The sequence below is a fragment of the Orycteropus afer genome, unplaced genomic scaffold, assembly GCF_000298275.1.
Source record: "Orycteropus afer afer isolate SDZICR_OR568_19922 unplaced genomic scaffold, OryAfe1.0 scaffold00019, whole genome shotgun sequence".
Lineage (NCBI taxonomy): Eukaryota > Metazoa > Chordata > Mammalia > Tubulidentata > Orycteropodidae > Orycteropus > Orycteropus afer.
In genome coordinates this window covers 4,243,992-4,257,028 of record NW_006921606.1, presented here as the reverse complement: position 1 = coordinate 4,257,028, position 13,037 = coordinate 4,243,992, and the positions used below count along the sequence as shown (strand labels likewise).

General features: G+C 37.9%; 1 protein-coding gene across 1 annotated transcript in view; it reads right to left on the bottom strand.

Annotated features, from left to right (window-relative positions):
* Positions 1-13,037, bottom strand: part of CERS3 (ceramide synthase 3) — a 202,055-nt gene that overhangs the window by 158,739 nt on the left and 30,279 nt on the right. The window contains exon 2 of the mRNA XM_007959967.1: positions 10,057-10,174. Coding sequence (XP_007958158.1) covers positions 10,057-10,174 — 118 coding nt within the window. The remainder of the gene's footprint in view (positions 1-10,056; positions 10,175-13,037) is intronic.

The window sequence follows — 13,037 nt, the reverse complement described above, 5'->3', positions numbered from 1 at the left end:
ACCCAAAGCAATTGTACATTCAATGCAATCCCAATCCAGATCCCATCAACATTCTTTAGGGATATGGAAAAACCAATCACCAACTTTATATGGAAAGGAAAGAGACCTTGGATAAGCAAAGCACTATTGAAGAAGAACAAAGTAGGAGGTCTCACACTGCCAGATCTCAAAACTTACTATAGAGCCACAGTAGTCAAAACTGCATGGTATTGGTTTAATGACAGATACATAGACCAATGGAATAGAATTGAGAACCCAGAAATAGATCCATTGACCCATGGTCAGCTGATCTTTGACAAAGGGCCAAAATCCATTAAATGGGGAAGAAAATATTTGTTTAATAAATGTGCCGGCAAAACAGGAGATCCATTTGCAGAAAAATGAAACAAGATCCTTACCTCATACCATACGCTAAAACGAACTCCAGATGGATCAAAGACTTAAATGGGAAACCTAAACCTATAGCGTTCCTCAAGGAAAAACTAGGTAAAAATTTAGGGTCCCTAATACATGGCAGAACTAGACTATCAAGTATAATCCAAAATACACAAACAGCAGAAGAGCAACTAGATGAATGGGACCTTCTAAAATTTAAAATTTTATGTGCTTCCAAAGACTCCTGCAAAAGAGTCAAAAGAGAACCTACAGATTGGGAAAAAATATTTGGTAATGACATATCTGACAAGGGACTTATCTCTAGAATTTATAGAAAACTCCAACACCCCAATAACAAAAAGACAAACAATCCAATTAAAAGATGGGCAGAAGACATGAATGGACACTTCACTAAGGAGGATATTCAAGTGGCTAACAAACATGAATGAATGCTCACGATCATTAGCTATTAGAGACATGAGAATCAAAACAGCAATAAGATACCATCTTGCTCCAGCACCAGTAGCAAAGTTCAACAAGATAGAAAATAACAAATGCTGGTGAGGATGTGGAGAGATTGGGACTCTGATACACTGGTGGTGGGACTGTAAAATGGTACAACCATTGTGGAAAGCAGTATGGTGATTCCTTCAAACTTTGGAAACAGAAATACCATTTGACCCAGCCATTCCATTAATAGGTATATATCCTAAAGAAGTGAGAGCCATGACAAGAACAGACATATGCACACCCATGTATTGCAGCACTATTTACAGTAGCCAAAAGATGTAAACAACCTAGGTGTCTATGAACTGAGGATTGGATAACCAAACTATGGTGCATACACACAATGGAATACAATGCAATGCTAAAGAATAATGTAGAATCTGCAAAACACCACATAACGTGGATGAACTTGGAGGATGTTAAGCTAAGTGAAATAAGTGAATCACAAAAGGACAGATATTGTATTAGTCCACTATTGTAAAAGTCAAGGAAAGGTTTATCTATGGAAGGAAATTTTCTTTGTTGGTTACCAGGGGTGGGAGAGAAAGGGAGGGAACACTGTTAGATAGATAGAGATAAGTATTGATTTGGGTGAAGAGAAGGGCAATGTACCAAATGTGAGTGATCAATATGGTGGCATTGAGGATGAGAAAGACATAGAGAGGTACATGGGAGGTACAGACAACAAAGATGAACCCTTTTGCACATACAGTACTGCATTGTCAGTGAAGGCAAACATGGGTATACGGGTGGACAGATGGGTGGACAGGCTGTGTATCCAAGAACATGTATAGGGTTGACAGACAATGGTCCTATAAGTTTATGTGAATGATCAGAATTCCCAGGTGTACAGTAGAGCTGACAAGGGGCAAAGTTGTAGTTACTGCTTGGTCACAGCCAGCTACCCAGAGGACCGAGTAGTGGAACCTGTGGGCTTGGGACCATAATCGCAGGGGATATCAAGCTCATTTGGCATATTATACAAAACATTGTTCCACCTCCTACTTTGGCGAGTAGTGACTGGGATCTTGAAAGCTAGCAAGCTGCTATCTAGATGCAACGATGGGTCTCTCCTCATCCAGAGCAAAGAAGAATGAAGAAAACCAAAGATTCGTGGAAACAATTAGTCTAAGTGACTGGTACACCATGCAATCCTCAGCCTATTCGACTATGAGACCAGAAGAACTAGATGGTGCCTGGCTACCACTGTCAACCACTTGGAGAGGCATTTATGTAGGAGATCCTGGATAGAGAGGGAAAACAATGTGGAACAAGTCAAAATCGTTTGGGGAAAAAGGGGGGGGCAGATTTGCTGGTCTGATAGACTCTGGCCCCCCACTGCCCTTCAGGTCTAGAATTGAACCCACACCTGTGACTTCCAGCCAAACGAAAGACAGGCATATGAGTTGAACATTTACCTGAGGTAGATACACTCCTTGGAGAGAACAATCCTGGGAGAATAGAAGGGCTGTGTATGCACAGGGAGACAGCTCATTGGGCAGGAGTGCATGGAGGGATGGACACAGGGAAGAGGTAACTATCAGGAGGGAGTGGGGGGCGGCTGTTGTGTTAGGGTAAATTGTAGTCAATGTCATGAGACAAAGTGTATGTGAACCACTGTATGGAAAATGAATTTGCTCTGTAAATTTTCACCCATATCACAATAAAAAATTAAATTAATAAAAAAAAGAAGGTAAATGTCAAAGAGAAGCCTAAGGCTGGCAAAGGAATAACTGCAACTTCTACATATTTACCTCCTAAACAGCTAGCCCATAACTGAATCTGAAGAGAGGTAAAGCAAAGCAAAACAAAAACACAATATAGCCCATACCATAATTTGTTTCCCTGTAAACTGCTCTCTCTAATACCTTTTCTTGTACAAGTCAAGTATTTGCCTGGTTTCTGATGCAACTGAGCTGGTGACTATTTACTGGTGCTTACTTCTTGCAGGCATTGTGCTAAGCACTGGAGATTTAAATGAACAAATTTGATACAGACATCATCTTCACAGGGTAAAGTATATCTATTGAGGAAGTCAGAAAAAAAGACAAGGAATTATAATAAAATATTATAAGGGCTAAAATAGAAAAGTGCAGGGTACCAAGGGACCTAACTTCCCAGTTCCTGGATGTTACAGCCCCAAGAAGGAGAGGATGAAGAAGGGAAGTGTACTGACAGAAGGACTAGCATGTGAGGTGGTCTAGAGATGAGAACATGGGTAAGCAGAGAATACCTGAGAAATAGAAAGAAGGCTCATATGGCACAAATATACAAAGAACAGATGCGGAAAGATACAGAAGGGTCATTTCAAGGACAGCCCTGTTTGGAATGTGTCTTGTTTAGAAGTGTTTGCATTTGTAAAATCTCCCTCTTGCATTGGTGTAGAGAATGAAGGAGTAGAAGTGAGACTGGAAATAGACACAGTATTCACTATCCTTTTTTGTCTTAGGTCTCTGTACTCAGTGGGGAAGGCATCACATTCTAGGCTGAACAACTTTGGAGGTCTGGATACACTAATCTAAAGACCATCATTCTCATAATCCCCTGCAGGAGGGAGAGAACATGGCAGGTATCAAGGCAAAATAATACAGTGAAAGGTCAGCAAAATGAAAACAGAAGATTCAGTTCTGCTACTTCCTAGCTATGTAGCCTGGAGCATTGTACTTAAAATTCTGACCCTTTGGATAATGGGGATATTAACAATGGCTGTGCTTGTTATCTACCTCACAAGAATAGTTTAAGGATGGAGGAGACTCCTGGATGTGAAAGTGCTATATAAACTCTCATGTTTTATGTCCCGCTGCATGTTTTTATGGCCAAACACAGAGAAGTGATAATTGACTAAAAGTAATTTAAGGAAAAAGTATTCCTTTACTTCTCAAGTTCATGTACAAACATGAATAGATTACCCAAAACAGAGGATCTAATTCTAGCAATCTTCCTCCAATAAAGATGGATGTTGCTCGGTCCACAGCACAACATATTATGATATGCCATGGCACTGTATTCTGTAAGTTCTCAAACTATAAGGGCTCTGGGTTTAGTTTTCCTTTTTCAAACGTTTTATTCACTCATTCATTCAAAAATATTTAATGGACTTCTACTATGTGCATAGGAGCTCTGGTGGCATAGTGCCTAAGGCATTTGACTGATAACCGGAAGGCTGGTGGTTCAAACCCACAAGGCACTCCTCGGAAGAAAGATTAGGCAATCCACTTCCATAGTGATACCGCCTCAGAAACCCAAAAAGGGGCTGCTATGAGTCAGATCCTACTCAACAGCAGTGAGTTTGGTTTTGAGTTTACTATGTGCACTCTTCTAGGTGTTGGAAATTCAGCAGTGGGGGGATAGAAAAGAACAGAGTACATTCTTACTTTCTAGAATTTTTCTAGATCTGAAAAAAATCCACTTTGGTTATTATTCCAGATATAAATATCTGCTTAGTAAATGCATATTGTTGTTACGTGCTGTTGAGTCAGGCCTGACTCATAACGACCCCTCCTGGGGTTTCCGAGGCAGTATCACTACGGAAGTAGATTGCCCAACCTTTCTTCCGAGGAGTGGCTGGTGGGTTTGAACTGCCAGCCTTCTGGTTAGCAGTCAAATGCCTTAGGCACTATGCTACCAGGGCTCCTAAATGCATATTGGAGATAGTATTAGTGCATTATTTGAATTACTTTTTTTTCTATTTTGGAGCACAGATGGATCTAGTTGAAAATCGGTCTTAGCAATACTGGCTTCGTAGACACTATTAGAATAGAAATTCCATACACACAAAAGGCTCTAGAAGTACTTTTTTAAGTTAATATATGAAACAAGCATTTATTACATACAATGCACAAAAAATGTGCAAGGTATTATGGGGAGGGAAACAGATATGATTAAGAAACAAATGATGTTCTTTTGGGATGATCATTGATTTGGAAAAACGTATAAAATTACTCCTCTATAAGGCAAACTATGATAGGTACAAAGTTAATGGTACAGATTACAAATAACAAATAACATGTATTGGGCATCTACTTTGTGCTAGGCCCTTTTCAAATACTTAATGTACTCATCCAAGCCCTAAGAGATAAGCACTACAATCATGCTCAATTCTTGGAAGGAGAATTGGGCAATCTACTTCTGTAGAGATACTGTCTCGGAAACCCAAGGAGGGGTCACTATGAGTCAAATTGAATTGAAGGTAGTGAGTTTTTTTTTTGGGGGGGGGGGTTGTTTGTTTGTTTCATGCTCAATTCACAGAGAAGGAAATTGGGACACAGAGTTGTTAATCTGCCACCTGCACATGCAGAGTCTGCTGCAGAGCCAGAGTTTGAACCCATCCAGTCTGTAATCAAATTTCATATTCTTAACCATTGCTCTACACACTGTGCTGAGTGTTCAGAAGTAGGTTGGAGACTGAAGAGAAAGCCTCCAGGGAGAGCCCAAAGTATGGCTTCAAGGCAAAGCACTGAATGGAAGCCAAGAGCTCTGGCTTCTTGATTGAAAGACAATAGCTCTGTGACTGTGGAGCAATCTCCCACCCTCTTTGGCTCTCATATGTCTCACCTGTGAACTATGCTCTAAAATTGTTTGAATCTATGAATGACAACTTACAAACTGCAATGCTCTTATTGCCCATAACTGATGGCTATATCTGTGTTAAAATGCCACATTTTCTTTAGACGTATTCCAGCACTACATGCTTATTTGTCTTGCATCTATTCTCACAGTGTTTCTGCTCAAGAAAAAGGTAGATACTAATTTCCATTGTTATTACATTTTATCATGTAGTAAAATGATTGATTTGTCGGCCAGAGTTGTTGATTGGTCTGTATCATGGCTCTCTCCAAATACACCTTGAAGTTGTTATTGGTTTATGTAGAGAGAGACACATAGCAGCACATACACAGTCATGCAGAAACTGCAAAACCACAGACCAGCACATGGTATGTTAATGTATCTGATATTTTGGTCCTAACACTGCATTGTATCCCATTCAGAAATGATACTGTATACACAGAAATATTTTTGGTTATCAGTGCAATATTCTGCCACTATATGCTTGGAATACTTTGTTAGTAGTAAAACACATATCCTAAATCAGCAAAAAAGTTTTCTTAGTCCACCAAACAACTTGTCTTATGAAAATGACCAAATTAATGTGCTTGTAGTTTACTTTGATTCCACATGTGAATACTATAAAGTTATGTACTTTGTTCTCCTCTCTTACCTTCTCAAGTTCTAATACTTTTAAGCTGTAGGCATTTTACTAACTAAATTTTTGTTATGTTGATCTGCAATACAACTACTGCCTCAATTATATAATCTAGGAGCAAAATATTTTAGTAATATTATTTCTTTCATTTTCTTGGTTTAGTAGATAAATACTTTGGGTGATGTATAATGTTTTTCTCTTATCCGATATAAATGTCCAAATCATGTCTACTTTAATAAATGAGTAATAAATGAATAAATGAGTTAGAACAATGACTATAAATAAAGCTTCAGCCTTTAAAATATATGTTTAACATTCTCTATACATATTTTAAAAATTCATTGAGGTATAGTAGAAAGAATATTGGTCAGGGAACCATGAACTGCATCCCAGCTTTGACCTTGGACAACTTATTTTCCCTTGCTGGGCTTTAGTTTCCTCAACTCAGTCATGGAGAAGAATCCCTAAATCACATTCAACTTTCAGATTCTATAATTTTCTTAACAAAATTTCTTTTTTCCTTAGTTGTCTTTTAACTGTAGCATGGTCATTTCTTCTATATAGAATAAAAACTTAATAAAGACCAAATTTTATAAATTATTTTAAATATAAAAAAAAAAAGCTGGCTATAGCAAGTAATTGATAGCATAGTACATTCTTCATATTTTGTCTGTTGTTGTTGTTGTTATGTGCCGTCAAGTCGGACCTGACTCATAGCGACCCCTCCTTGGGTTTCCGAGGCAGTATCACTATGGAAGTAGGTTGCCCCCATCTTCCTTCCGAGGAGTGGCTGGTGGGTTTGAACCGCCAGCCTTCTGGTTAGCAGTCAAGCGCCTTAGGCACTATGCTACCAGAGCTCCCATCATATTTTGTCTAGTATTACCAAAATGAGTTTTCCCAAAACAGAAACAGAGAAGAATAATAAGAACTCCCTGAAGTAGTCTAAATTTTTATAAACACAGATAAATAATTTCCCTTTTGAAAATTGTAAAATGATGGTTAGACGTTATTGTTGCTAATGGTAACAAAAGTATTTAGATTAAGGTATGTAGTAATTTAGAATTTAATTTAATTTCAGGCTAGTTGGGACCTACACGCTGATGTGGATAAGGGGAGGGATATATGGAAAGAGTCTGAGACCACCATGATAACATTAGGAAAAGGGAGGACACTGAATTGTGCACAGAGGAGATAGATGACAGATGCTAATACCAACCAGTGTGCCCACAATACTGCATTACCATTAACACCAAACACCAGGTTACAGATAAACATATAAACACCTGAGAGGATCAGATGGGGGTCAGTGAACAGGAATATACTCTAGACCAAGGATAGATTCAGCACAGGCTAATCTTGCACAGATACCAGTGATACAAAATACCTGCAATTCTTACAGAAACAATAGAAGACAGACACAGAGTAATCCCTCACAGACACTCAGACATTGCAAGAGAGAGATCCAATGATCTACCATCTCAGGACCACAGTATTGGGGAACACCAGACTCAATTGGCACAACAAAATATATAAAAGCCTTGTTTCTCATCCTACGTTGTTAAGTAGCAACAGAAGTCTTAAACGCTTTTAAGCGGCCACCTAGGAGCTCTGGTAGCATAGTGGCTAAGACACTTGACTGCTAACCAGAAGGCTGGCGGTTCAAACCCACCAGCCACTCCTCGGAAGGAAGGTTGGGCAATCCTACTTCCGTAGTGATACTGCCTCGGAAACCCAAGGAGGGGTCGCTATGAGTCAGGGCTGACTCGACGGCACATAACAACAACAACAACAAGATGCAGTTAATGGTCTCCTAGTGTCGGAAGTGAAGAAGAGTGCAAAAATCAAGGGCATTTGGAAGCAATCAACCCTAGGACATGATGGCCCTCAAGACCAGAAGAACTAAATAGTGCCGGGCTACCAATGCCAACCACTCAGGAAAGGATCAAATACGGAGATCCTGGATAGAGTGAGAGGAAAAATATGGAACAAAATCCAAAAACTCAATAACGACCAGAATTAATGGTTGGATGGAGTCTGGTGAGATCCCCAATACTATGGCCCTGGAATATATTCTGCACCTGGAATAAAACTCACTCCCAGGGGCTGGCTCTCAGCACAATAGTTAACAAGATGTACACGCAGACCACTCAACCCAGGGTGATGTACCCACATACTCTATGGAAATACATCCCTTGGAGCAATAGACCACGGGGCACTAGAGGGGCAACATTCACAAGGAGGTAATTCAGGACAAACAGGAGTGCATAACTGAGGGGTGCAGGGCGAGGGTTACTGGGCAGGGAGGGGAGGAGACTGGGTTAGAGTTGAGCATGTTAAATGGGGAGTAAAACTAAATGTACACATAACATGGACTGTAATACAAACTTTAAAAAAAAAGCAGAAAAAGATTGTTAAATGATGCTTAGATATTATTGTCACCAATGGTAGCGAAAGTATTTAGATAAAGGAATGTAGTCAGTTAGAACACATGGAAATAGAGAACATGAGATGACAGCTTGTCAATCTGTCCCTGGATTTTTTTTTTTTTAATTAAAGAAAAAGAGGTCAAACACAGAGGCTACATTATAGCCTGAGGGCAGAACAAATTAGAGACAGAGCTAATTGTCCATGAATGATCCTGGACACTACGCCTCATGCTACATGGTCAAACCTTAATATCCCTTCCTTGTGCATGGAACCCGCTAGACCAAGGACAGAAAAGGTCACAGTTGAAACTACTGAAATTAGCAAATAAAGTTCCAAACCCAAAACCTACTGCTTTTAAGTTGATTCCAACTCATACCAACCCTATAGGACAAGGTAGAACTGCCCCATACGGTTTCAAAGGCTATAAATATTTACAGAAACAGGCTGACACATCTTTCTTCTGCAGAGTGGCTTGTAGGTTTGAACCACTGACCTTCTGCTTAGCAGCTAAATGCTTTAATCACTGCATCACCAGGGTTCCTAAATAAATTTCAGGAATCTTAAAAATCTGTCTATCCTTAAACTGCTTTAGCATATACTCTTGACTTTTGAAATTGTTAATGATAGCTGTCTGCTTTTATCATAGAAGGAATGCTTCTTTTGGAGAAAGTTATATTGTTTCATTTGTCATTTCCAACTATGGAAATATGATGAAACTGCAATGAACACTAGACCCACCCACCTCTATACAGCCAGTAGGAGCTCTGGTGGAATAGTGTCTAAGGCATTTGACTGCTAACCAGAAGGCTGGTGGTTCAAACCCACCAGCCAGTCCTTGGAAGGAAGGTTGGGCAATCTACTTCCGTAGTGATACCACCTTGGAAAGGAGGGATTGCTATGAGTTGGATCTGACTTAATGGCAGTGCATTGAATTTTGTTTGTTTGCGTTATTAGGTTAAAAACCAGTCACTTTTTGTATGATGTATAAGCATGCACTGCACTACATTTTATGAAGGACAATCTATTTTGAAGAGCTGAACTCTTAAAGATTCATTTCTGGAGAACTGGCAGGGACATGGAATATTTCTGAGTGTGGTGAAGCTTTGGATAAAATAAGATACGTCATCATGAAAGTTACCCCAATGTACACTTACGTAATGCATGCTGACAATTCCACAATCATCAAAAATGTTAGTATGGGCTACTCTGTCCAAAAAGTTAACTTTTATGATCAGTACATTTTGTATATATTCTACCATTAAAAGTTAAATTTTGAAATTTTGATCTTTACACACAACTCATGGCTTAATTGTTAAACTACCAGTATTTATTTGTTATTTTATATTACAACATTTACTTGCTGTTTTTACATTATACTTGGATATTTTATGACCTGTCAAGAGAGCAAACAAATGAATCCAAATGAATCAAACCATTTACCAGTCAACTGGATCTCTTGCACAGATGAGGTTAAACCATAGATCACTTACTGAAACATTAAGAAAAGAGAGTTGTAAGTCCAATAGCAAAGAACTTGTACTTACTTGTGATGGATGCCTTGTGGAACATTTGAAAAAATTCTCTAAGACAGTATTTGGTGTAATATTCTTTCGAACTATTTCTTTAATGCCAAATATTTTTGCTAGAGGTGTGGCAACAAACCTATAAAAATTTGAAAGGAAAGTAAGTTCAAAACCTGAGAATAAACCCACAAAGACACCAGACAACTGGAGCTGTAACTTTAGATTTCAAATGAAAATCAACCATTTGTTCATGTTGTCATTGGGGCTGCCTGCAGCCAACATCTGCCTCACAGAAGTGAAGAAGAGCAAATTTTCAAACCTTATGTATGACCAATAGTTTTCAAAAAATAAAACAGGTACACAATTCTAAAATTCATTTCATGCAAATTGAAATACATCATACCCAAGGTCTAGAGATTAGAATAAGCCATTCCACTTATAATTTCATACTTAAGACTCCCAGAATTATATATAATCTTTTTGTTAGAAAATGTTTTATTTGGTGATATTATAGTAAAGAAATGAGTATGCTCCTTACTTCAAGGACTAAGATATGAAAAAATGTCATAAATATGTAAGAATGAGATTGATGTTGTATGGCATATGCAGGAGCCCTGGTGACATAGTGGTTAAGCCCTCAGTTGCTAACCGGAAAGGATGATGGTTCAAACTCACCAGCCATTCTGCAGGAGAAAAATGTGTCATTCTTCTTCCAGAAAGACAGCCTTGAAAACTCTATGGGGGCAGTTATACTCTGTCCTATACATTTGCCATGAGTTGCAATTGATTCTATGGCAATGGGTTTAATTTCTTCTCTTTTTTTTAAATATGGCAAGTGTACTTTTAAGTTTATAAGAAACTGCCAAATTGTTTCCCAAAGTGGCTGTACATTTTGCATTCCCAAGAAAAATATGTAAGAATTCCAGTTGTTCTAGATCTTTGTGAATACATGGTACCATCAGTCTTTTTCATTTCAGCAATTGTACCCGGTGTATCATCATTGGTCATTGTTTATTTTTTCTACTTTCATCATGATTATTTCCTAATTTCTGCTTGCTCCAAATTTAGTTTCTCTCTTTATTAGTTTCTTAAAATGGAAGGTTATTTTAATGATTTGAAATCTTTTTTTCTTTTTAAATACAGATATTTAGATCTATAAATTTCCCTCTAAGAATTGTTTTTGCTGCATCCTATAAGTTTTGGTATGTTGTGTTTTTATTTTCATTCATCTCAAAGTATTTTCTAATTGATGTGATTTCTTCTTTGACCAATTGGTTATTTAAATGTGGGCTTGCACATATTTGTTAATTTCCCATATTTTAGATACTGATTTCTAATTTCATTCTATGCAGTCAGAAAACATACTTTGCATGATTTCTATAATTTTACACTTATTGAGACTTGTTTTATGGCCTAACATATATGGCACACCCTTGAGACCATCAGAAGAATGTATATTCTGCTGTTGTTGGGTGAAGTATTCTATAAATATTTGTTATGTGTAGTTGGTTTATAGGATTGTTCAAGTATTTTATTTCCTTTTAGATCATCTGTCTACATGTTTTCCCTTTATTGAAGGTGGGGTATTGAAGTCTCCCAATATTATTTTTGAGATGTCTATTTCTTCCTTCAATTCTCTCAGTTTTTGCTTCAGATATTTTGGGATTTTGTTATTAGGGGCATATATTTATTATTTCCACTACCTATCTGTCAAGTCTGCCTACTGCAGTGGCTTGCAAGTTGCTATGATGCTAGAAACTGTGCCATTGTTCCAAATACCCGCAAGTATTTAGGGTCACCCATGGTGGGCAGGTTTTAATGGCACTTCCAGACTAACACAGACTAGGGAGAAAGGACTGGGAATCTACTTCTAAAAATTAGTCAATAAAAATTGTATGGATCACAACAAAATATTGGTTGATAGAGTGCTGAAAGATGAGCCATAGGTTAGAAAGCATTCTAAATACACAGTGGTTGTAACACTGGACTCAAGCATACCAACAATCGTGAAAATGGCTCAGAACTGGTCAACATTGCGTTCTGTAGAACATGTGGTTGCCATGAGTGAGAGATGACACAATGGCAACTAACAGCATGTTTAGAATTGTTATATCTTTCTGATGGCTTGACCTTTTTATCATTTAAAATGTCCTTTATCTCTAGTAACAATTTATACCTAGTTGTTATGCTGTTGTTTTGTGTCACTTAGTCACACCTGATTCATAGTGACCCTTCTTTGTGTTTTCGAGGTGGTATCACTACGGAAGTAGATTGCCCAACCTTCCATCTGAGGAGTGGCTGGTGGCTTTGAACCACCAGCCTTCTGGTTAGCAGTCAAGTGCCTTAGGCACTATGTTACCAGAGGTCTATTTTGTCAAATATTCGTGTAGGCACTCATGTTTTCTTTTGGTTACTGTTTGCATGGTATGTCTTTGTTCATACTTTGACTTTCAACCTATTTGTGTCTTTAAACCTAAAATGTGTATCTTGTGGACAGCATGCAGTTGGATCATATTTTTCTATCCAGTCTTACTATCTCTGTCTTTGAATTGGTGTATTTAATCCATTTATATTTAATATATCTACTGATAAGGCTTATGTTTGCTATTTGTTTTCTCTATATCTTGTGTGTCTTGTGTCTTTTTGTTCTTCTCATTCTCATTACTGTTTTCTTTTGTGTTAAATAGATCATTTCTAACGTACCATTTTAATTATCTTGTTTCATATATATATACATACACACACATACATATATATACATATATACATATATATACACATATATGCATATATATACACACATATATACATATATACACACATATACATATATATACACATATATACATATATATATATACACACACACACATATATACATATACATATATGTTGCTGTGTTGTTGTTGTTTGCCGTCAAGTTGGCCCCGACTCATAGCGACCCCTCCTTGGGTTTCCAAGGCGGTATCACTATGGAAGTAGGATTGCCCAACCTTCCTTCC